Source organism: Sphaeramia orbicularis, chromosome 19 (assembly GCF_902148855.1).
Source record: "Sphaeramia orbicularis chromosome 19, fSphaOr1.1, whole genome shotgun sequence".
NCBI classification, from domain to species: Eukaryota; Metazoa; Chordata; class Actinopteri; order Kurtiformes; family Apogonidae; genus Sphaeramia; species Sphaeramia orbicularis.
This window is the reverse complement of record NC_043975.1, coordinates 22999913-23026362: the sequence shown is the minus strand read 5'-3', so window position 1 is coordinate 23026362 and position 26450 is coordinate 22999913. Positions and strand designations below refer to the sequence as shown.

The window sequence follows — 26450 nt, the reverse complement described above, 5'->3', positions numbered from 1 at the left end:
CGGAGATGAAAACATTTTAATTACGGAATTTTAAGTGTATTTTTGCATGTATTGTAGGATATTTAAGCATATTGAAGTGTATTTTTGCGTGTATTGTAGGATTTTTGAGCATAATTAAGTGCATTTTTGCATGTACTGTAGGATATTTAAGCATATTTAAGTGTATTTTTGCGTGTATTGTCGGATTTTTGAGCATAATTAAGTGTATTTTTGCGTGTATTGTAGGATTTTTGAGCATAACTAAGTGCATTTTTGCACTTATTGTAGGATTTTTGAGCATATTTAAGTGTATTTTTGCGTGTATTGTAGGATTTTTGAGCATAATTAAGTGCATTTTTGTGTGTATTGTAGGATTTTTGAGCATAATTAAGTGTATTTTTGCGTGTATTGTAGGATATTTAAGCATATTTAAGTGTATTTTTGCGTGTATTGTAGGATTTTTTAGCATAATTAAGTGTATTTTTGCATGTATTGTAGGATTTTTGAGCATAATTCAGTGTATTTTTGCGTTTATTGTAGGATTTTTGAGCATAATTAAGTGCATTTTTACGTGTATTGTAGGATTTTTGAGCATAATTAAGTGTATTTTTGTGTGTATTGTAGGATTTTTGAGCATAATTAAGTGTATTTTTGTGTGTATTGTAGGATTTTTGAGCATAATTAAGTGTATTTTTGTGTGTATTGTAGGATATTTAAGCATATTTACATGTATTTTTTATTTTATGGAATTTACTTTTTTCACTCAAAAGTTCTTATCCTATTGTTTATGGCATGTTGCGTTTATTGTTTGTGCTGTTCGGTTCTCTATGCATATCTTATATATACATAAAAAGACATGCAAAAGACTGTCTATTACTATGAGAAATTAGAATTCTGAATGAGGAAGTTTGGGAATTCATACACTGGTCACATTTAAAAAGACTATCTGTGAACTGTTAGAGAAATTCCCCTTTATTTGTCATTTATCTATATCAGTATGGACTACCACAAGTTGTAAATAACACTGTGTTAGTACTAAATATATTAAATAAAGCGCTCTGATTATATCTGGCTTGTTTTAAAAAATAAGTCAACATTTTGGGCGATGCATACAATGGTAAAGAGTTGTCCACGTGTTACTATGGCAACCTGTCCACGTGTGACCACATTCTCATGTCAATAAAACAGAGAATTTTCAATATTTTACTCCAAAATTTATTTTCATTATAGGTAAACATGATATCTAAAAGGTTTTGTCCTACTTGATATCAATTTCGGTCGAGAACTGCATGTTTTGAATGTTTGCGTAAAGCTTAAAAAATGGATGTCGACATGTTACCGAGCAGTAATTTGACATTTTTTACTTAAAAATTTTATCTCCTCACATTTTGTGACAGATAGTGTTAAGTACGCAAATATGTATAATACATGCATATAAGTTACTCTGCTTACATGACAGAGACTGTTGAACACGAAATGTGTCCACGTGGTAGTGCTTGATCGGACCCTTTTCTCTCTGTGTTGTTTTTATATTGTTTTACATTTACTGTGTTAACTCTGTAAAGCCTGAACCATTAATACACTGACAGAAAATTCCAGTTCTTTGAAACTGGAGCCTTTATTGGTCCTTCTAAACAACCAAAAAATTTTTTTTTAAAAATATCAATTTCCATGTATCAGTTTCAATTTTGTATCATATTTGATACATCGGGTCTCAGTGCTCAAATATTATTTTTTAACAAACAAAAACACAATATAACATAAACATGTCTAATAAATTGGTAATTCCTTTTCAGAATTGTCAGAGTTCTGCCTCTTTCCTCATTCACCCTTTCATTCATGAATTATGAGAACATTAATCAAGATTTTTTTTCTTTATTCCTCTTTGAGCATTAAAAAAAACAATGTGATTAATTTTTATTTTTTTTATGAAGCTATTTTTCATGGAGTTGCAAAAATGTCCACCAAGCTGGACACCATGCGTTTAATTTTAGAAGCAAAGAAACATGTATTTACTGATATAGTCTGTGAAAACTATGAAATAAAAACATTAAATTCTGCTAATTTGATGTTTTCTCACATTTTAACATACACTACAAACAAAAAGTTAGGGATATTTTTTAATTTTTGGGCTATTTTTTTTTCAGTTGGGATTCCTGCATGACACTTTTTACTTTTTTGTGTGTGAATTGAATTGAAACACTTTTTTTTTTTTTTAAATGACCAGACATAGTTTTATTTACAAATGGCAAAAATGACAACAAAATAAAAAGATAAAGAAATATCCTTAACTTTTTATTTGTAGTGTACTCTAATACTAGTCATTACTCACTTCATGGACATAATATGCCAAAAAAAAATAAAAAATAAAAAAAATAAACTTTTGTTGTTAATTACTGTCTAATAACAATAACAAGGAATTGATTTACACTCAAACATGTTAGATCAGGTTTATCAAAAACAGCACAGTTACAGGAATGTTTTCAATGTCAGTGTATGGGATGGTGCATAAGCGTCCACTGTGTTGGCTGATATGAAACTAAAACAACAAAATCCATAAATGTACAAGAGAACAGCTGTAGAATAGCTGTCCACTGGCATGACCACTATGCATGAAAGGGTTAATAACAATCTTGCAGAGTCACTGGAAAGGCCTCTGGTGGATTATCAGTGTATTGTATGTATCTAATTGTATACATCAGGTTTTTCAAGAAACAATATCACACTGATCATGAAGAGGGCTTCAAAACTCATGTATCAAATATGATACGTTTGGCGTTACAGGGTTAACTGATTACATCTAAGCTCCTCATACGGTGCCATGAAAGTATCCACTAGCCCTAGACAAGATCACGTCTTAGGAACTAATAAAATACCGGTTTTCAGTTTCACAAGAAGACTAAAAAAGAGCCATTCATCCGTGAAAATAAGTCAGAGGTATCCCAGAACGAGGACACTTTCCGTTTGATAAGGTTGTAACATATGTAACTCCTTTCTGTTCTATTTCCTGTTGTAAAGACGGATTTTATCGCCTTGTGTTTCTACTCGCAAGAACTGAAAAAAAGACTCATCCACAGGTGAGTCACAATGAGAAATCCCCCCCGTGGTTGAACACAAAAGAACGAGCCCCCGGGGGGACGAGCAGAGGGAAAAAACAAGCACCTCTCCATCCTTATAAACTCTACAAGTGTTCTCTATAAAAGTCAGATTGTGGCTTGGAGCGTCCTCTCTTTTTCTCTTTATGATCTGTTAATTCAGGTGTGAGTGGTGGAGCGGCTGTTTTTTATTAGACACAGACGGTGTGTGTGTGAGAATGTGTGAGTGTGTGTTGTATTCAGTCTGTAGGTATGGCTTATAGTCTGTCATTAGAACCCACTTTCTCAGGCTTCTTTCTTCTGCTTACAATGAAACTTATAAAAGCCAGTTACAGTGTGTCCTCTTACCTGCCAGCGGATCAACACTGAAGTTGTTGTGTGCGGCGTGACGGAGAGAATGGCGGGTGCTTCGTCAGGCGCTGGAGCGATAAAAAAAAAAAAAAAAAGGAGATAAATGAGGTAAATTGAGCAGAAAATGCGCAGGACTTACGATGCTTAATTTAGCCATGTGCAGTGGCATTTATGGAGCATAAACAAACAATAGCGAAAACAGAAAAGCTATTGATGGAGACCAAAATAACTGCTGGAAAAGATCAATGGGGGAAACGCGTTTTAGCAGATGTTGCCAAAGGTTTAAGGCTACCCCTCTTGTTTCACGGTAACTGCAGATGGCGTGCACATGACATCACCTGCTGCTTTTGCCAGCCGTGTCCTAACAATGAACGACTTCATCCAGACACAAAAAGTCTTCGAAAAAAAAAAAAAAAAAAAACCTCGACCTGTTAGATTAAACCACATAAGGAGAATAGCTCCAGGTATGGGAATGTAGGTCAGTCCACCATCTTGGCCCAGAAAGAAATATCACAACAAAGTCTTGATTTATTATTATGGTTTTCGTCGCCATGGTCCACCAGGCATGAGGTGTAGTGACAATGGTGACCTATGACCTTTTGGATTTTCTGTATGGGATGAAATATTCCTCCACGTTGACTTAAAGGAGACATATTTTGCTTTTTTAAATGGAATTATGCATTTTAAAACATCTCCCTGTGGTCTACATAAACTGTAAATGCTATGTTTGGGTCTGAATTCTTCATTAATTCAACTCCACAGGTTCATCTTCAACCCTATTTCTGAGTAATGACACTGGAAAGGTCGTTTTGAGCGCTGGCCCTTTATTTTTTATTTTTTTGTACTTTTTACCTCCGCCAAGGAGGTTATGTTTTTGCCAGGGTTTGTTTGTCTGTCTGTTTGTCTGTCCGTTAGTGTGCAACATAACTCAAAAAGTTATGGACAGATTTTGATGAAATTTTCAGGGTTTGTTGGAAATGGGATAAGGAAGAAATGATTAACTTTTGGGGGTGATCCGGAAGAAATCCTGGATTCTGGATCACTTTGAAATTTTCGTTAACATTGTGGTAAATGGGGCCAAAATTTTCGTTTCCCAATATCTCGCTTAATTATTGACCAAAACTCATGAAATTTAACTCAGGAATTGACAATGGGGTCCTCTATCACATTTCAAAGGCTGATCCGGATCTGATCCAGAAGGCGGATTTTATCTCAATTTATATAAAAAATGGGGGTGCCCTTACTTTTTGGCCTACTGTGCCTTTAATATTAAAGGTAGAAATTTCTGACAAGCGCCATCGTGTAGCTCAGTCAGTTCCGCATCGGGAGTATGCCACCGGATTTCATGTAGCTTTAATACTTAAGGAGCTAGATCCAGAAGAAAACCGCCATTATGAGAAATGTGATTTTCGTGAATAACTACTGAACTAATAAGGACATAATTATGAATCCAGTTGCTAATGGTATGTTTTCATGGTCAAGGAATCTTAAAATATAGGTAAAATAAATATGGAACTAATATTTATGGTGGAAATCACAATATGGGGGAATTGTGCAAATCTCATGCAATTTGACTCAGGGATTTACAATGGGGTGTTCTATCAAATGGCAAAGACTGATCCGGATCTTTCAAAAAGTTATGGACAGATTTGGATGAAAATTTCAGGAAATATTGATACTGGCACAAGGAACAAATGATTAAATTTTGGTGGTGATCGGGGGGGGGGCACTGATCTGCCTTGGCGGAGGTCTGCGCTCTCAGAGTGCTTTTCTAGTTATTTATTAATTTTCAAAAGAACAAATAATGAACATGAGATCATCATGGGTGTTACAATTAAACTTAAAATCTTCTTTTACATCATGCACACATACATCATTGTACAATTATGGTTGTGTTAATCAAAGTGCGTACACAATCCATTTTTCCCAGCGTTCAGTACATTTCTCCAACTCAAGTCTTAAAGCAAAAGTAAGTCTCTCCATACAGTAAATTTCTTTAATAATCCCACGCCAGAGGTCCAAAGTTGGAGGGTCGGGTTGCAACCATTTTCAGGTTATAGCTTTCCTACTACTTGCCAAAAATATCTTCAATAAGCATTTATCCTTCTGAAGGACTCTTTCCGGTATTTTACCAAGATATAAAGTAACAAAAGAATAATCTAAATCCATCCCTATTATTTTATTTTTCTCGGTTGCCACCTCCCTCCAATATGACTGGATTTTCGGACAGGCCCAAAAAACAGAGCGCTGGCCCTTTAAATGCAAATGAGCCACTTCATGCCCCACCCCCTCCAGGTTGTTGGTTATGCTGCTGTGTTCCATTCAACCAAAAATGAAACATTTTAGGAAATTGTCTCGAAGTTTGGACATATTTTCACCACTGCTGATGACAAACAGTTATGGCGTACTTGGAGAAATGTTCGTCGGAAGTCTTGACCTTATATGTGCAAATGTCGTGACGTAACTGGTTATAGAGGTAACAAATTAAGCAGGAATTAAAACAAGTCGTTTTTCGGTGGATTCATGCAAATTTAATTCAATTAATAAAGTGCAACTAGTGTTTCTTAATAGGGATGCCCCAGTCTGATCTAAAGATTGGTATCAGCTGCTGATGTGACATTTTTTAGAAAATCAGAACGGATTTAGTCTAGTTTTAGTCTTTAGTTTAGATTTTTTTTTTTTTTTTTTTTTTTTTTTACTTAATTTTAGCCAAAAATTTGCTTATTTTTTCATATTATTTATCAGTTTGTACATTTTTAATTCACTTTGTTCATTTTATTTATTATTTAACATAAATCTATCTATATAAATATCAACATAACTCTACATTGATCCAACTCAAGTCAAGTGAACTTTATTTATAAAGCACTTGAAAAACAACACAGTTAGCCACAGTACTGTACACAGATATGAAAACAAATAAAACACATAAAAGAATGAATAAAAACAATAAAAATCCTTATATTTAAGGCAATAAAAGCCAAACCTTCAAACTGAATTAAAAGCCAAAAAGAAAAAAATAAGGTGAATCAATGTTGTCGAAGAAGACCGCTTTTTCACGGTAACTACGGAGCCTCTGAACGTCCAAATGGGTCATATGTGATGACCGTGAAAAGATGACAAACTGTATTTTACACTGATTATTTACATGTATTGATAGGATCATTGGATCTGAAGTTATTTAATATTTTAGATCAGTAGATGGTTTTGGTCACCAGTTGCTGTTTGGGTTTTTATGGGTTAATCTGAGCTTTTCTGAACATCTACAAGATCAAATCAAATATAGTAAAATACCTGATTTTTACTGCAACATGCAAAATACAGAGGATAATATTATAATAAACGGTGATGAATCACTTAAGAAAGAGAGAAAAAGGAATGTGAGCGATGCTATAAAAGTAGCACTGGGTCTTTATGAGTTAAATATACAGGACTGACTTAACTCTATATGAACCACAGTGCTTTACTGCTTTTCTACCGACTACTGTAAGACACCACAAATGCATAAATGTCATCACACTTACCATCCTGTAGAGTTGTGATGGCTTCACTTTCCTCGCTGTACTCGCTGTCTCCGATGTCGTTGGTAGCTTTGACTCTGAACTGGTACGATGTGAAGGGCTTCAGCCTTAAGGGATGGAAGCACAGGAGAAGCTCAATCAATCTTGATGATGAACTACCGTAGAGGAATCTGAAACCTTTTAAGCGGCAGACATCAAAAGAGAAATATCATCTTATTGTGAAGAGGGTAAGCTTTTAAAGCCGGCTGCGAGGCACTCTTTTGAACAAATCCAGAGGTTAATGACAAGGACATTTTCATATGGCACGCTGCAATGATCTGAAGAATACATTGTTCTTTTATTCGTCTTTGTATTTGAGGATGTTTTACCCTTAAGACTTTAGTTACTAGTGTTGTGCAAGTTACTTCCAAACTGTAATACATTACAGATTACTTGCTCAGGGTGTTTGCTCTTTATCCAAAAAAAAAAGTATTTTGCAAGTTGTCTAGGTTTTTTCATCTAAATTAGGACCATTTTTCACCGCTAAATCCAAAAATGACATCTGTTTTTCTCAATCAGGTCAGGTTTTTTTGCTAATTTGATTTTGAAAAATTTGATCTTCTCACAAAATTGATTACATTTTTGTGACTTTATCAGTTGATTTTTTTTATATAGTTCTCACCCAAAATAGGTTTTAAGAGAAAAAAAATCATTTTCTAACAGGATTCCTGTTAGGTACAATGGTGTATTCACCGCAGATGTAGCAGAATACGTCAGGCTTATTTTTGCAAGATCTTCTAGTCGAAACCATTTCATTCACCTGTAATATTAAAAAAAAAACATTAATCATAAATTGGCAAAAGTAAAATCTTCAGAACTTGTTTATTGCAAGAAATATGAAAGAATTTTGTATCATATGATGTGAAAATGCCCATAAATGTGAGCAAAAATGTTAAAAAGCCAATATGTAGCATAGTTCAGAAAGTTGACCTGATTGAGCAAAATTAATGTGATTTTTGGATTCAGCACACCAAAATGATCCTAAATCAGCTCAAAAAAAACTTAAACAATAAATTTGTTGTTGACCAGTGTTATTGGACAACCCGCTCTACCATCTGAGCCATGGCCACCCCATATAAACAAAAAAGAAAAACAAAAAAGACAAACGAACTTCCACAATATCTGCGTTTGAATAAATACCGAAAAATACTGATACAGTACTTTTTAATATCGATACAGTATTGTGAAATGAAATATCGTGATATATCGCAGAACCGATATTTTCTTACACCCCTACTATCCACTTCACCAGCGTGTTAATGGTCTGGAAAACAGCATTTCAACACAAGCACCAACCGGAGGCGGGGTTAAAAGTACCTCGATACTATGTATGAAGTGGCCTCGTGGTTGACGGAGGCCGAATGGACGCTCCAGTTGCTTTCGGGAAGTTCTCGGAGCTGCACCGTGTAGTAACGCACAGGCGATAGGCCGTCGCTGCCGGGCTCCCACGACAGCAACACCTGCCTGGCTTGGACGTCCTTCTGAGGCACCGTGGGACGGCTGGTGGGCTGGGGGTGAGCTGGAGTCGAGAGAGAAAACACAAGAGAGGGTGTAAAAAAAAAAAAAAAGAGACAGAGGCATGCGGTAACGGCGGAGGTTGGATAAGAGAGAAACGAAAACGAGGCCGACAGGATACGGCGAGATCAAAAGATTGAGGCGATGCGTAGAGAAATGGATATTGAAAAGAGAATAAAAACAAGGCAAGGCGCAAAAAAAGAAAACGAGAGAAAAAATACAGTGGTTTTGTTGAAAACCTTTTACGTGTAGATTGGACCAGATGGGTATTCAAAAAACATAAGCAAAAAATAAACTAGAAACCTTCCACCCCTGACTTATGATATTTGCAAGGGTTGTGTTTCACAGATAAAAAAAAAATATATGTATATAAAAAAAAAAAAAAGAAAGAAAGAAAGAAGCGCACTACTCTGAATTAAATGAAGGAAAAATAGCTGAGAAATGAAAGTTGCAGAATAAACAATCCCCAACACGCCTTCAGGGAAGCAGATGGATTGATTCGTTCTCACAACATCATCAGAGTGTTGCTTCTAAACACCCACAGGGCCAAAACACTCCTTTAGAAAACACATCTGCTTCCTGGATTGTTAACTGGAAATGAACTAAGTGCAATGAAGGCTCCGCACCGCTCTCCTCAAGTCGTATTATTACTGCGATCACACACCTGAGTCCGCTCTGTGTCGACACAACTGTTTCCTCTCCGACAGAGCAACACGAATAACGCTGTAACCGTACGATCGCAGCCTCAAATCAACAACTTTAACCCATAAAGGCCCAGTGTGACTTTTATGGCAATTCCCACCGGAATTTTTCTCTGTATTTAACCTTCCTTAAGTGATTTATCCCCATTTATTGTGATATTTATCTTGTGTATTTTACGGTTTTTCAGCGTAAATCAGGTATTTTCCTACATATAATTTACTGATCGTGTAGAAGTTATATTAAAAAAAACAGAGAATGTGACTTTTTCAACAAATCTGTCATCGACTGAACACAAACCAAGTGTCTACATCCACTGTCATTTATCAAACTACATGTTTTTTTTGTTTTTTTTCCTCAAATTTCATTCAATTTGTGGTTTATTTGGTTTTTGTTCTTTTTTTATTCAATTTGTTCAATTTGTTGATTACTTTGGCTGTTTTTGTTCATTTTCTTCCTCATGTTATTTTTTTGTACTTCATTTTAGTCAATTATTTGCTTTTTTTTTCATTTTATTTATTAGTTTGTACATTTTTAAATTCATTTTTGTTCATTTGATTTATTATTTAACATAAACCAAGCATCTATATCCACTGTGATTTATCAAACTAAATGTTTTATTCATTTATTTATTTTAAATTTCATTCAGTTTGTGGCTTATTTTGTTCCTGTTGCTCATTATATGTTTTTTTTTTTTTTTTTATTCAGTTTGTTCAGTTTCGTATTACATTGGCAGTTTTTGTTCATTCTCTTGCTTATTTTATTTTTTAGTTAATTTCAGTCAAATGTTTGCTTATTTATGTTTTTTATTAGTTTGCACACTTTTTAATTTATTTTTGTTCATTTTATTTATTATTTAACATAAACCAAGTGTTTCCATCCACTGTCATTTATCAGTCTACATGGTTTTTTTTGCTGTTGTTTTTTTCAATTTCATTCAGTTAGTGGTTTATTTTGCTTCTGTTGCTCAATATTTTTGTTCTTTTTTTATACATTTTGTTCAGTTTGATTACTTTGGCTGTTTTCGTTAATTTTCTTGCTTATCATATTCTTTTTTTTTTTTTTTTTTTTTTACAAAATTTTAGTAAATTATTTGCGTATTTTTTCATCTTATTTATTAGTTTATAAATTTTTTTTAATTAAATTTTGTTCATTTTATGTATTATTTAACAAAACAAGTGTCTACATCCTCTGTCATTTATCAAACTACATATTTTTTCTTTTTTTTTCCAATCTCATTCAGTTTGTGGTTTATTTTGTTCCTGTTGCTCATTACTTTTGCTCTTTTTTTTGTGTTAATTTTGTTCAAGATGTTGATTACTCTGGCTGTTTTTGTTAATTTTCTTGTTTATTTCATTCTTTTTTTTTTTTACTTAATTGTCGTCAATTATTTGCCTTTTTCTTCATGTTATTTTTATTAGTTTGTACATTTCTTTATTCATTTTTGTTCATTTTATTTATTATTTAACATGAACCAAGTGCACATCCGCTGTCATTTGTCAAAGTCTATGGGATTTACTGGTGAATCGCTGTTGTAGAAGACGACGGTGTTTCCATGGTAAATACAGAACCTCTGAACGTCCAAATGGGTCATAGCTGATGACCATGAAAAGATAACAAACTGTATTTACACTAATTATTTAGACGTATTGATAGGATTAGTGGATGCTTTTGGTAGACGGTGGATGTTTGGGTCTTTACGGGTTAAACGTAGTGATTTTGCTCCTTTTATTCCTGCGTTTCATCTTCCATAAACACAATCTAATAACTACACATTAGGTTTATGCACAGGCTTCATTACCTCTTTTCTCGGTGGTGACCACAAGCGCCTCGGCTGCCTCGCCCCAGCCTTTTCGCGTCTGCGCCGTGATGCGGAACACGTAGGCCGACTCCGGCTTGAGGCTGGTCACCGTGTACTGGCGAGCGCTGGGGTTCAGTACGTCCACTGTAGCGGTGTTGCTATTGGTGGAGTTAAGGTGGTATGTGATCTGGTAGGCTGGAGAACAGTCGGAGACAGACAGTGTTACTGGAACGATCGTAGAAAGCTTGGTTTTCAGTTAAACATGGGCTGAAGAACATGTTTGTTTGTTTTTTCTTTAATATTTTGTGATATTTTTATACAGTCCTTTTTGCACTAAGTGTTTTTGCTGCTGATCTATTGTATTGTATTGTATTGTATTGTATTCTATTCTATTCTATTCTATTCTATGTTTTTTGCTGTTTGTGTTGGTTTTTCTAGGATTAAGAATACATACTACAAGCAAACAACACACACCTGGTGAAATGTTTCTCCATCAGCTAAATCACCACTGTTGGGTGGAAACCTCGTAAGTCCATTTTTGATCTTTTCTTTTTGGGTCATAAAACAATTCTATTGTTCAGTCTGACGGTTTTTAAAATATTTAACCAATGAAAAGTGTTGAAAACAGCTTGTGACTGCATCTTTTAACTCCATTCATTCATTCAGAATACACATCATTTTTCCAGTTTCCTTGAAAATAACTGTATTGGACATAAGAGGTTTCCACCAGACAGCAACAACATGTCAATTAGACCATGAAACTCATATTCAGAGGCCACATACAGCCTAAGTTGATCTCAAGTGGGCTGGATGATTAAAATAATAGCATAATAATCTCTAAATAATGACCACTCCAAATGTATCTCATGGATTTAGTGCAAAAAAAGTAAAATTACATTATGAAAATGTTTAAATTTAGACTTTACAAACTATTCTTTCACAAAAAATGTGAATAACCTGAACAACCATGAACATCTACAAAGAATAAAATGCTCAAAACATTTATTAACAGACATGTAGAACTGAAAAAGACAGTATTTAACTTTATAATCGATGTAACTTGTCAAGTCTCAGTGACACCCTTGACTGTTCTGTATAATGTTTTTCACTTCTGTGGGCTGGATTGAACCCATTTTAGTGCAAAAAAAAGGAAAATTACAGTATAAAAACATTTAAATTTAGTGTATATAAACTATCCTTTCACAAAAAATGTGAATAACCTGAACAATCACAAACAACCTGAAATTTCTTAAGAAAAATAAGTACATTTTTAACAATATTACGCCTCGGGTTATCATTTTCACATGTGCATTACAACTTAAAGATCACAGAGGATCTAAAATGCGCTAAATATTGAAACTAACCCGAGGGCCGTATGTTTGACTGAAAAAAATACTCACGCTTAAATAACAAGAAAAGCCAGTATTACATCCCTTTCTGAAAAACATGAGGAGCTCGGCTAATATTTCTAGCCCCTCGTTGCCGATCATGATATACGACATGTTTGTGCTGAAACCTGCACTAAAGTCATGTAAGTAAACCTTTTGAGTACAGTCCTTTTCTAAAGTTCACAGACAAAGTTTAGATATTTCTAGATGTAGTTTAACATTTTTTCTTCTGTCACATCCTCTGAGTGTTGTTTACCCAGTATAATTCCATTGGGCTGGGATGGGGACTGCCATATAAGCCGGACTGAAGTGGTCCGCACTTCCGGAAACAGGATACCCACTGGCGGTCCCGGCACTGCAGGAAATCAAAAATGCATTAATCCTTTATCAGGCAAGTGACTATTTTTGGTCATTTCCACATACATTACAAGACAGTGACATTAACAGTTCCAGTGAGGACAGTGAGTCAACAATCTCAGGTCTAATGTGGTCTACGGGGTCTGTAAGGTCCACAGTGAGTGTACCTGCTTTGTCAGGTACCATGAAGTAATGGTACTAATGTAAGGAATGATGTTTAAAGGGTTAATGTGGATGTGGACAGGGTTCTGGATCAGCACTGATGTTGATCTAATGTTCTAAAAGTGATGTTCTTTTCACCTTACATGTGTTTTTCTTGTATTTTTTTTATATATAATGTTTTTGCCACTTGTGGGTAAGGAACCAAATATGGTAACTTCATTAACCGTGATTTTCTACATAGCAATAAAAAGTTTGGAAAAATTTTACAAAAGTAATAAAGTCTTGTTATGTTTTCCAATAACACACTAAGGTTACAATTTTGAATTTCAGAGTATTTCTATGAACCGAGTGAACTTTAAAGGGTTAATCCTTTGTCGGGCAAGTGACTATTTTTGGTCATTTCAAACATTAAATATGGGGCCAATCCCGTGCCTCAGGTGAGGTCCAGAAGCATGTTGGTTTTTATCAACTATACAGGGATTCACAGAGATTTTATAGATATTCCGAAGCTGTAAATAGTGAATATGAGTGATTTTTGTCCGTTTATGACCTTATAACAGTTGTTTTATTGCATGTGTTTACTTTTAGCAAGTGTTGCTCAAATGTTTTATGGCTAGAGAAGGGGACTGTTGTCACAGCAACCGACAAGGAGGTAGATGACGATGTCCAATGACATACTAAAGTTGAAATTTGGAATTTCAGAGTATTTCAATGCATGCCCTATATGCAGGTAAGGAACCAAATATGGTAACTTCACTGTCCTTGATTTTCTACATAACAATAAAAAACATTGGAAATACATTGAAATATACACAATACAGACAAAAAAATTGGGACATATTACATTTAAATCTTCTGGGACTTCCAATTTCTATATATTTGAAATATTATCATGATAAAAATGTTCTTGTCACTAAGTTTTAAGTATGATTTTTCATCCTGAGTGAGAGCTGAAGAAACCATATGTGTACTTGTGGTTTAAAATGATAATTTATAATCAGAACGTGACAAATATTTCCGACATTTATAGGTAGAACATCTATTATTATATTTTTTTTTTGCCACTTGCAAGTAAGGAACCAAATATGGCAACTTCACTGACCTTAATTTTCTACGTAACAATAAAGAACATTGGAAATACATTCTTGTTCAGAGTATTTCAACGCGTGGCCTATAAAGGGTTAATCCTGGCATTGTCGACCATATTAACTAAATGACTTTCCTGCACTGACCTTTTGGTTTACAAGTACATGATGCAACATGTAATACAAATTAAATATGTCATTTCAACTACAAAAATAGAAAGACGACCCTTGTCTAACGATTCCACAACTTAGCATGAGATCATAGGGGGTGTTTTCACCAACATTATTAGCGTCATTTGCCCACTTAACCTTATATAGATTTCCTTTTCCAATGCTTTTAAGATGACATGACTGTGGTAATGATGTTGAAATATACACAATACAGACAACAAAAATTGGGACATATTACATCTAAATCTTCTGGGAGTTACAATTCCAATATATGTTAAATATTATCATGATAAAAAAATGCTCTTCTCACTATCAGAATGTGACAAATATTTCAGACATTTATAGGCAGAACATCCATTATTTATTTATTTATTTTTTTTTTGACACTTGCAAGTCAGGAACCAAATATGGTAACTTCACTGACCTTGATTTTCTACATAACAATAAAAAAACTTTCTTGTTATGTCCTCCAATAGCACACTAAAGTTGAAATGTTGAATTTCAGAGTATTTCTAAGTGTGCCCTATAGCTTATGCTCATGTCCTTACCATCATCCAAAGTCCTCTCGAGGATCGGCGGAGAACTGGGCCGTCCATCTCCGATCCGCGTAAACGCTAGTACTTGGATCTCGTAGAGTACATATTTCCCCAGACCGGTGAGCTGTACACTGTGGGTGGCGTTCCCCTCCACTGTCCAAAAGTGGACGGGACTGTCCGAGTCCTTCTCTTTGTACGCGACCTGATAACGTGACAAGTCGGAAGAAAATTAGTCTGGGTAGAAACACAAAGTTGGATCCAGTTTTTCTTTTTACACAGCCTATAAATAACTGCCATGTCTGGGAAAAAAAAACAAAAAACAAACCTAATTAGAGGTCTTCAACTAGTCAGTGAATAAACACTGAATAAAACATAAAAGACTCAAACAGACCTTATAGCCTAGAATGAGTCCGTTTCTGTCCGGTTCTGGGACTTCAAACCAGCGCACCAGGATGCTGCTGGAGGTTGTAGCGAAGGAAGACACGTTGGTGGGTCCACAGGAAGGGACTGATAAACAAAGAAAGTACAGAGGTGAGGATATTATGTTTGAATTTGCTGGAGTCAACTGTTTGCTATATATTCGAAAATTAATTTTTCATGGTTCCCGTGTGTATTTGTGTACGCGCGTACCTACAGCGCAGTATTTGCTGAGAGGGCATAGGTGAACAACAACAATGCAATCTGGGAAAACTGCTATTGTTAGCCTGCATAAGCCTTTAACATCCTGCTATACCCTCCGGTTCTGCTGTGTTACCCGTTAAGAAATGATTCAAGAATAGGCCTTTTCTCTTCCTTGGCACTCATCCCTGGACATAATGCACTGGTTAGGAAGAATTTGCTGGAGTGAGTGGAAAAAAAAGAGCAGAGGAATTCCACATTTGAGTCCATGTGTTCCCAATTTCCTCAGACTCTTTTCACTCCTTCCATTCCTTACGACCCAAAGTCTGCGGCTGAGCCATGTGAAGGTACACACAAGGGTAAAAGGAAGGAAAAAAAAAATATATAGGGCTGTTGGAAGAGTCCAGTAAGAAATCGGAGAAGGTCTGATAACTCATGAATTAAACATATGCCCGAGTGTAAATGATATGACTGATCATTTAACCCATAAAGACCCAGTTCTGCTTTTGTGTCAGTTCCTAAATGAAATTTTCTCTCTATTTAACCTTTACTTAAGTGATTTATCACCATTTATGGTCATATGATCCTCTTTATTTTGCATTTTTTCAGTGAAAATCAAGTATTTTCTTATATTTAATTTACTGATCATATACTTCAGAAGTGTCAAACTCATGTTGGTTCAGGGGCCGTATTTAACCCAATTTGATCTCAAGCGGGCCAGACCAGTAAAATAATGACTTAATAATCTACAAATAATGACAAATCCAAGTTTTTCTTTTTGTTTTAGTACAAAAAACCCCCCGATTAAATTATGAAAATATTTACATTTTACAAAAAAAAGATGTGAGTAACCTGAAAAAACAGAAATTTCATTTGAAAAATTTGTGCAATTTTAACAATATTATTCCTCATCTTATTATTTATACATGTACATTACACACAGTGTTACATAAACATTTGGTAACAGGCAGAATATTGTTAAAATTTTGGAGTTTGGAACTAAAATTTGAACAATTTCTACAATATTACATCTCTTATTATTAACACAGCTACAGATCACAGTGGATCCATAAATGCACAAAACATTTAGTAACAGGCAGAATATTGTTAAAATTGTAAATTTCAGGTTGTACATCTTTGTTTTTATTTATATATTTATTTGCATTTTATTGTGAAACAATAGTTTTGTAAATGTAAATATTTTCACAGTGTTGTTTTGTGGGTTTTTTTCACTTAATTTTTTTTTTACATAATTTTCCACGAAGAAAATTTGTAATTGTCATTATTTATGGGTTATTGTGTTGTTATTTTTACTTGAGATCACAATTCGTCTGTATGTGGAAGCTGAACCAAAATGATTTTGACAACCTGGACTGTTGAGGTTAATTTTTGCACTTTTCATCCTGAAAAGCCGGAATGGAACCTCTGGCGGGCTAGATTTGGCCCCCAGGCCGCATGTTTGACACCTGTGATATACTTGAATCATCATGCTGAGATTTCATTTCAAGGTTATTATACCAAACACAGAAAACTGAAGAAAAAGTCACTTTTTCAGTCAAATCTATCAGTTGTGTGGGTTAGTTCACGGGTTTTACTGGTGAATTAATGTTCAATCTACCCTCAAAAACCCAAAAGCACCTACTGATCTAAAACATTTTAACCACTAATCCTATCAATATAGTGAAATAGTTCAGGTAAAATGGAGTTACTCAGCATTTCAGCTGCATCACATATCTTTTACACCATCATCTGCAACATTGGTTCACAAAAGAAGAAAAAAAAAACAAAACATGCAGTTTGACAGTGGTTGTAGGACACTCGTCTTGTTGAATTAACCCAGAGGTACTTTTGTAGTAGTTCCCAAAGGAATTGTTCTCTCTATTTAAGTTTTATTAAGTGATTTGTCACCATTTATTTTTATATCATCCTCTTTTTTACCTCAGGATATGGTTTGTTTCTTTGTTTGTTTGTTAACACTATCAGCAAAACTATTGGTTGAATTTATACTTATAGATTGCCAGTGACCCAGAATGGATGTCATTACATTTTGGGAAACATAGTCAAAATTTCAATTTTTTCTGAATTTTTACCTCCGATAAGGAACGGCGGAGGTTATGTTTTCATCAGGGTTTGTCTGCCTGACTGTCGGTTTGTCTGTTAGCAAGATAACTCAAACAGTTATGGAGGGATTTGGATGACATTTTCAGGAAATGTCGATACTGGCGCAAGGAACAAATGATTACATTTTGGTGGTGATCGGGTGGGGGTTTAGACTTTTTTCAGTGTAAATCATATATTTTCTTATATTTAATTCACTGATCGTGTAGATGTTCGTTAAATTTCAGAGTAAATTTAAAGGCTATTAAAACAGAGAAAACTGAAGTAAAAGTGAGTTTTTAAGTTTTCAAGTAAAGATATTAACAACTGAATGTAAACCCAGTGTGTCCATCTACTGTCATTGATTATACTGGTGAATCAATGTTGTAGAAGATGACGGTGTTTCCATGGTAACTACGGAGCCTCTGAATGTCCAAATGGGTCAAATCTGATGACCACGAAAAGACGACAAACTATTTTACACCAATTATTTACATGGATTATGGATCAGTAGTCGATGCTTTTGTTCACTGGTGGATATTTGGGTCTTTTTGGGTTAAATTCACCAATATGTTCGAAAAGTAATAAGGATTTTTATTAAATATGTGGAAAATATGGTTACGGCAATAATTCAACAATTTGTGTGTGACTATTTTAGGTTTGTAACACCTTGGACGTATGTGGTTTTTGCTAAAGTGCAGACTCACCAGATTCCCTGGTCCTGCCTCGGACCGGCTGACTCCACGGTCCCGTCCCGATGCCGTTGATGGCCTGGACTCGGACCTCGTACTCCGTCCACTCCTCCAGATCTTCGATAGTGAACTCTCTCTCCAGACGGTCAGCGATGACGTGGGTCAGCGCCCGACCCTGAGAACCCGCACGGGAGTACTGTACCCTGTACCCGACCAGATCTGGATTTGCGTTGTACTCCCACTCTGGTAAAGGCTGAGGAGAGGCAGCACAAAGGGTAAAAAAGTTATGACACGGAGGGGTTTTTCTTTGAACTGCATGTTCTGGAAAGCAAATCAAGTTCATAGGATGGAAGAAGTTTACACTGATGGATAAAGAACAAAACTTCCTATCTGACAAAGGCACTTATTTGAGAAAATGTTAAATATTTTTCTGTTTTCTTGCACAATGGTATTTGTAAAAAGGAATATAATCAAAACAAATGTGTATTGTAACTTTTCAAATTCTATGTTTAACCCTCCGGTACCCCATCCACCAAGGCCCTTCCTAAGCACCAAGTGTGCCTTTTTGGCACACTTGTGGAATAATGTCAAAAAATTTTCATACAGTTTGTTTTTAATTCTTTTACACTTTTTTCTATTTCATCAACTTGAGCTGTAAATAAAAATACCAAATACTCAATAATTGTCACATTTTTTAACCCTTTAAATGCCGTGTTTGTAATGTAAACAAACCATTTTTTTTGGATGCAAAAAACACAAAAATTATTTTTTTTCAATATACTACATAAAAAGTGGATCACATATTTAATTTTTTCATCCTGGCACATGTCAATGATTAACTCCAACATTGGTTAATTTGCATTATTATTTTTGGCGCTAGGTCAAATGTTTAAAAATACTAGCATCTGTCACCAAGTGTGCGTAAAATGCACACCTATAAATCAAACTATTAAATATTATATATTGATTTATTTTTCTGCTGTAATTTGATTTTATTTTAGTAAATCAAGGTCAGCCCTAATCATACATATCAAATGGAAAAAATAGTGCGTTTTAGGCACACTTAGGAGACAGATGCTAGTCTGGTAATTTTCTTTTGTTTACAATGTGCACATTGTAATTGGTGGCCAGAATTTTAAAGATCATGCACAAATGAACAACTTTTGAATTCTAACCTTATTTAAATTGTGAAAAATAATTTGAAGTTTTTTAACAGGAAGTGCAAAGTGTGCCTAAAAGGCGCACCCGGATACTGGTGGGTTAAGATGCTCTGTTGTGAATAAATTATGGCGTTATACTCTGTTTTTATTTGCATTTTACAAAACACCCAATCTTTTTGTGGAAGTTGGTTTCTATTACAGGTTGATGTTAGTTATAGTTAGTGCAGATTTCCATTTACCATCCATCGTAACCAGAGGCTGGTTTCGCTGGCTGTGCGCAGGGTGATGTTTGCCGGGGCCATGTCCGGAGGAGCCGGCAGGGTCTGGATCTTTCTGGAGGGCTGGCTCGGAGGACTGGTACCGACTATATTCACCTGCCGCATACGGAACCTGGAGGTGTGGAGTTTAAAATTAGATTTGATTAAATTAAATTCAACGTTATTGTCAACCTGAAAATTCTTAAGAAAAATAAGTGCAATTTTAAGAATATTATGCCGTAGTTTATCATTCACACACGTGCATCACAGCTTACAGATCACATTGGGTCTACAAATACACAAAACATTTAGTAAAAGGCAAAATGTTGGTCAAATTTCACCTACTTCTCTTAAGACATTTCAGGTTGTTCACATTTTTTTGTAAAAGGTTTGTCTGTAAATGTAAACACTTGTGTAATTTTAGCTTTTTTTACACTAAAACAAAGAGAGAAATTTGTGGTTTACTTTATTTCTAGGTTATTATGATAGTATTTTACTGGTCTGACCCACTTTAGATTGAATTGACCTAAAATGATTTTAACATCATTGATCGTTAATAACTTCAGTGTAATTTTTGCATTTTACAAATTCATCCCACGGGCCGCATCGGACCCTTTAGCGGACCGGTTTTAGCCCCCGGGCCGCATGTTTGACACCTGTAATCTACATGCACCTAGTATAGGCCTTATTTGTACAGAACATGTAAAAATGTCACGTTTAACCCAACTAGAGGGTGTAATGTCTGTGAAATGTAAAGTTGCGTGTGTCAGACGCTGGTGATGAGAAGAACTGTGTGAGTGTAACTGGCGTGAGTCTTCAGGGATACAGGAGCTTCGTGAAATGTTAATTAGTTATCTAGAATCTGATTATGGAAACAAGCATAAAGCACTGAGATAAAACACACACACACACACTGTTAAAATAACAAATAAAACGACTCTGATCATAATAAGCTTGTATCCAGATCACTGTAAAACTCTGAATATAATAAGACTCCAGGGATAAGCTGAAACGAGCAGCGATATGGAGGCAGAAATACACCTTATCTGATGTGCAAGCACCCGATTTCAGTTTTTACAGTAGCTATCAGTTTACTGCTGCATACTGGGGAAACTAAGAATACATTCATTATGAAAAAAACATATATATAAATAATTTAATCACCGTAATAAACGTCTGTGTTGTGTATGGATATGAGAAGATTTATTAACTCATAAAGACCCAAACAGCCACCGGTGACCAATATCATCTACTGATATAAAATGATTAATTCCTGTTGATCCACTAATCCTATCAATACGTGTAAATAATTGGTGTAAAATACAGTTCTTCATCTTTTCATGGTCATCAGATATGACCCATTTGGACGTTCAGAGACTCCGTAGTTACCATGGAAACACTGTCATCTTCTACAACATTGATTCACCAGTAAAACCCATGGAGTTGGATCAATGACAGTGGATGGACACACTGGGTTTATGTTCAAATATTGATATATTTGCTGAAAAAGTCACTTTTTCTTCAGTTTTCTCTATTTCTGATATAATAACCTTCAACTTTAATCTGAGCTTTTATGAACATCTACATAACCAGTGAATTAAATGTAGCAAAATACCGGATTTTCACTGAAAAAAAGGCAAACAAAGGAAGAGAAATAGAGGATAATATAATAATAAATAGGTGATAATTCACTTCAAAATGGTGATATAGAGAGAAAATATTCATTTTGAAACTGAAACAAATGTAGCCCTGGGTCTTTATGGGTTAAAGTCCATTGAAAGTTTGAACAATTAACCCATAAAGACCCGGTGGTACTTTTGTGTCACTTCCCAAATGAATTTTTCTCTATATTCAACTTTTCTTAAGTGATTTATCACCAATTATTGTAATATTATCCTCTTTATTTTGAGGTTTTTTTTAGTATAAACCATGTATTTTCCTATATTTAACTTAATAATTGTGTAGATGTTCATAAAAGCTCAGAGTAAATTCAAAAGTTTTTATATCAAAACAGAGAAAACTGAAGAAAAAGTTCCTTTTTTTTTGTTGCAAAATCTATCATTTACGGAATGTCAAAAAAAATTTCTCCATCCACTGTCATTTTGTCAAACTCCACTGGTGAATCAATGTTGTAGAAGATGACGGTGTTTCCATGGTAACTACGGAGGCTCTGAACATCCAAATGGGTCATATCTGATGACCGTGAAAAAACGACAAACTGTATTTTACACCAATTATTTACATGTATTGATAGGATTAGTGGATCAATAGGTATTAAACAGTTTACATTAGTAGAGGGTTTTTGTCATCCGTGGTCTTTATGGGTTTAAAAAGTTGTGTTTCTTACAAATAATAGAAACACAACTATACAATTGCACATGGAGTCGGGGTAAATATTTTTACTTTTTCTCATTAAATGATTGCAACGATGGGATTTATTCTTGATAAATAAAGTGAAACTGGGACTCAGTATGTGATCACTGCATCAGGTCAAAGGTAATTACTGATGTGTATTAATAAAAAAAAAAATAAAAAAAAGAGGAATGTGTCTAAAAATAAAAGTATTCCAACTTTATGGGAACAGTGTATGTGTATAGACGTCATATTCTTAAATTTATAAGTTATAGAGTTTGTATTACTCTTAAAATAAAGAAAACAATCCTTTTCCTGTTCCGTGGTATTATGCAAAGTATATTTTTAGGTTAAATATGGCTTAATATTGAGTGGAATTTCATATTAAGATACAGATAGTGTGTCTTAAAATGAGATCAGATGCAAAAAAAATAACTAATTTTCACAGAAACTTTTTTCTTCTTTTATTTTCATGCCTTTTTTGCCTTGAAATGTGCACTGTATTCATAATGTTATTTTTTCCCCATTATTCTTGATGTATTCCTCTCTAGTGTCATTTGTTGCGGTTGGAGTTTCTTTTTATCTTGGTATATTTACTACCTCTGTTTTTTTCTTTTCATTTCCATGTAATGCACTTTAGTCACATGCCACTACGGAGCCTCTAGTCCAGGGGTGTCAAACTCATTTTAGTTCAGCCTAATATGATCTAAAGTGGGCCGGACCAGTAAAATAATCTAAATAATAGGATAAGAACGGATGAATAATGTCGACTCCAAAGTTTTCTCTCTGTTTTTGAGTGAAAAAAGTCAAATTCCTGGAATGAAAATGTTTACATCTACAAACTGTACTTGAACATAACACCAACGAATATGAACAACCGGCAGCGGTTTCGCATACAGGCTAGCTTACAGCAGAAGGTTAGTATACGGCAGCGGTTTCGCATACAGGCTAGCTTACAGCAGCAGGTTAGTATACGGCAGCGGTTTCGCATACAGGCTAGCATACAGCAGCAGGTTAGTATATGGCAGCGGTTTCGCATACAGGCTAGCATACAGCAGCAGGTTAGTATACGGCAGCGGTTTAGCATACAGGCTACCATACAGCAGCAGGTTAGTATACGGCAGCGGTTTCGCATACAGGCTAGCATACAGCAGCAGGTTAGTATATGGCAGCGGTTTTGCATACAGGCTAGCTTACAGCAGCAGGTTAGTAAACGGCAGCGGTTTCGCATACAGGCTAGCTTACAGCAGCAGGTTAGTATACGGCAGCGGTTTCGCATACAGGCTAGCTTACAGCAGCAGGTTAGTATACGGCAGCGGTTTCGCATACAGGCTAGCATACAGCAGCAGGTTAGTATACAGCAGCGGTTTCGCATTAAGCTAGTGGACTTTTCATATGCTAATTAGGCAGTTCGGACTGCTTTATTTACAAGTACAGGGTGACACAAAAAAACGGGAAATTTTTAACAATCCAATAAAACCAAGAGTGATGGAAGAAAAATATTTTATTCATAGTAATTGAAACCTTAAAACATGCCATTTAAGAAACAATGATGGAATTTTCATTTTTTAAAAATTACTTCCTGTAGATGGCGTCCTCCTGTACGAATGCATTCTTGAAATCTGCTGTTGAGATTCCTCATTGACCGCTGCAACATCTCAGCTGGGATACTGTGAATTTCATCCTGAATTCTCTGTTTTAACTCATCCAGAGTTCTTTGTCCAGTCGTGTACACTTTACTCTTGAGATAGCCCCACAAGAAAACATCACAAACGGACAAATCTGGCGATCTAGGGGGCCAGGGAACGTTACCGAATCTTGAGATCACAAGGTTACCGAACAATTCTCGCACAGCCGCCAGTGGTTACTAAAATGGGGGTGTGTTTACTTGCTCAAGGTCACTGTCTCGCAGTGCTGCCACTTGCTCATGTCTGCCTATACGCACTTCAAAAATTCCCGTTTTTTTGGGTCACCCTGTATATTCAAAGTACAAGCAATTTAAATACCAGTTAACACTAACGTTTTGTAAAGTTTCTCATTAAGGCTGTAAACTACTGTTAGTTCAATGTAAAGAAGATACTGTTATAATGAACTGATTGCTGTATTCTGTCTGTGTTACAGTTTTACAAAAAAGATGATGAGTAAAAGTGTCAGTCAAATGAAGACTCGTCTGTTCACTGTCTGTCAGAGCTCGATAGCTATACGTCTAGTGAGGACAGAACAGTTAGTATTTTACTGGTCTGACACACTTCAGATTGAATTGACCTAAAATGATTTTCACATCCTTGATTGTTAATATCTTCATTATAATTTTTGCATTTAACAAATTCATCCCAGGGGCCGGATTGGAACCCTTGGCGGCCAGTTTTGGCCCCCGGGCCGCATGTTTGCCACTTGCGCTCTAGTCTACAGGGTGGGGAAGTAAAATTTACAATATTTTGAGGCAGGGATTGAAAGACAGTGTATGACCAATTAGTTTATTGAAAGTCATGAGAATTTATTTGCCACAAGAAAATGTACATAATAGAAAATGTTTTTATTCTATGTGTCCTCCTTCTTTCTCAATAACTGCCTTCACACGCTTCCTGAAACTTGCGCAAGTGTTCCTCAAATATTCGGGTGACAACTTCTCCCATTCTTTTTTCATAGTATCTTCCAGACTTTCTGGTAATAGTTTTGCTCATAGTCATTCTCTTCTTGCCATTATAAACAGTCTTTATGGACACTCCAACTATTTTTGAAATCTCCTTTGGTGTGACGAGTGCATTCAGCAAATCACACACTCTTTGACGTTTGCTTTCCTGATTACTCATATGGGCAAAAGTTTCTGAAAAGGTATGGATAATAGTGTTAGGTATGATTATGACATCAATATATGTTTGGTTTCAAAGCAACTGACGTAGTGCCTGCTGAGAAAAAACAACTAAATGTTCATTGTAAATTTTGCTTCCCCACCCTGTAATAGGTGTCATGTTAAACCGTACCTGTAGAAGGTGAAGGGGTTCAGACCCGGTACTTCTAAGGATCGAGCCTCGGGTTCATTGGACACCTGGTGGACCATCACCCAGTCGTCATTTTCTCCTATCACACCCACCTTTGACCAAAGCGGAGACAAAAAAAACCAAGACAAATAAAACAGGAGTGAGCAAAACACAAGGATTGCTCAAGGATTCATGAGATCAAGCGTGTTTATTCTGAAACAAGACAACACCCCACCCCCACCCCAAGTTGTGGGTTAGATGTGAAACTTTACCTGGGCCTCCACCTGCCAGCGTGAAATGGAAGTCTTGCCGTCGTATCCAGGCTTGAACTGCAGGGTGACAGAGCGTGGGCCGATGTTGGAGATCGCTATGTTTGTAGGAGGACCAGGAAGCTCTGTAAGGAGGTGGAAAAAGGACAGAGTTGAAGAGTTGAAGGTTTGGTTTTGTTTTGTTTTTTGACCTGAACAAACATAAACAACTTGAAATTTCTTTGACCCTTTCATGCATAGTGGTCACTCCAGTGGACAGTTATTCTACAGATGTACTCTTGTATATTCATGGATTTTGTTGTTTTAGTTCCATATCAGCCAACACAGTGGACGCTTAAGCATCATCCCATACACTGCAATTTATACCATTACTGTAACTTTGCTGTTCTTGATAAACCTGATCTGCACTAACATGTTTGAATGTAAATCTATTATTTGTTAGACAATAAGTTTTTTTTGTTTTGCATATTATCGCCATGAAGTGAGTAATAACTAGCATTAGAATATGTTAAAACGTGAGAAAACGTCAGATTAGCAGCATTAAAATGTTTTTATTTTATTGTTTTCATATCACTTTCTGATATTGGGTTTTAAACACATTTCTTTACTTCAAAAATTAAATGCATGGATATTTTTGTAACTCCGTGAGAAAAAAAAGGACCGTTTTTTTTTTTTTTTGCCTAAGGAGGAATAGAAACACTCAATAAAAAAAAATTTTTCTAACGTTCTCATAATTTATGCATGAAAGGGTTAAAAAAAAAAAGTGCAATTTTAACAATAGTATGCTAATGAAACTCATTATATTCAGAGGCCACGTACAGCTCAAGTTGATCTCAAAAGGGCGGGACCAGTAAAATAATAGAATAATAATCTCTAAATAAAGAAAACTCCAAATTTATCTAATTGATTTAGTGCCAAAAAAGTAAAATTACATGATGAAAATGTTCAAATTTAGTGTGTGCAAACTATCATTTCACAAAAAATGTGAATAACCTGAACAACCATGAACATCTACAAAGAATAAAAGGCGTAAAACATTTATTAACAGACATGTAGAACTGAAAAATCTAGCATTTAACTTTATAATCGATGCAACTTGTCAAATCTCAGTGACACTCTCGACTGTTCTTTGAAAATTCCTCCCGTGGGCTGGATTGAACCCATGTTAGTGCAAAAAAACAAAGGAAAACTACATTATAAAAACGTTTAAATTTAGTATGTACAAACTATCCTTTCACAAAAAATATGAATAACCTGAACAACCATGAACAACTTGAAATTTCTTCAGAAAAATAAGTAAATTTTTAACAATATTATGCCTCAGG

At 35.3% G+C, this 26450-nt stretch overlaps 1 protein-coding gene across 4 annotated transcripts in view; it reads right to left on the bottom strand.

Moving 5' to 3' along the window:
* sdk2b (sidekick cell adhesion molecule 2b) overlaps positions 1–26450 on the bottom strand; it is a 922804-nt gene that overhangs the window by 59863 nt on the left and 836491 nt on the right. For all 4 annotated transcript variants that reach the window (XM_030121445.1, XM_030121446.1, XM_030121447.1 and 1 more), the window contains exons 22-32: positions 25129–25250; positions 24860–24969; positions 19506–19656; positions 18122–18359; positions 15091–15206; positions 14712–14901; positions 12645–12743; positions 11001–11195; positions 8303–8504; positions 6950–7053; positions 3423–3493 (exon numbers count right to left, since the gene is read on the bottom strand). In XM_030121445.1, the coding sequence (XP_029977305.1) occupies positions 3423–3493; positions 6950–7053; positions 8303–8504; positions 11001–11195; positions 12645–12743; positions 14712–14901; positions 15091–15206; positions 18122–18359; positions 19506–19656; positions 24860–24969; positions 25129–25250 (1598 nt within the window). The remainder of the gene's footprint in view (positions 1–3422; positions 3494–6949; positions 7054–8302; positions 8505–11000; positions 11196–12644; positions 12744–14711; positions 14902–15090; positions 15207–18121; positions 18360–19505; positions 19657–24859; positions 24970–25128; positions 25251–26450) is intronic.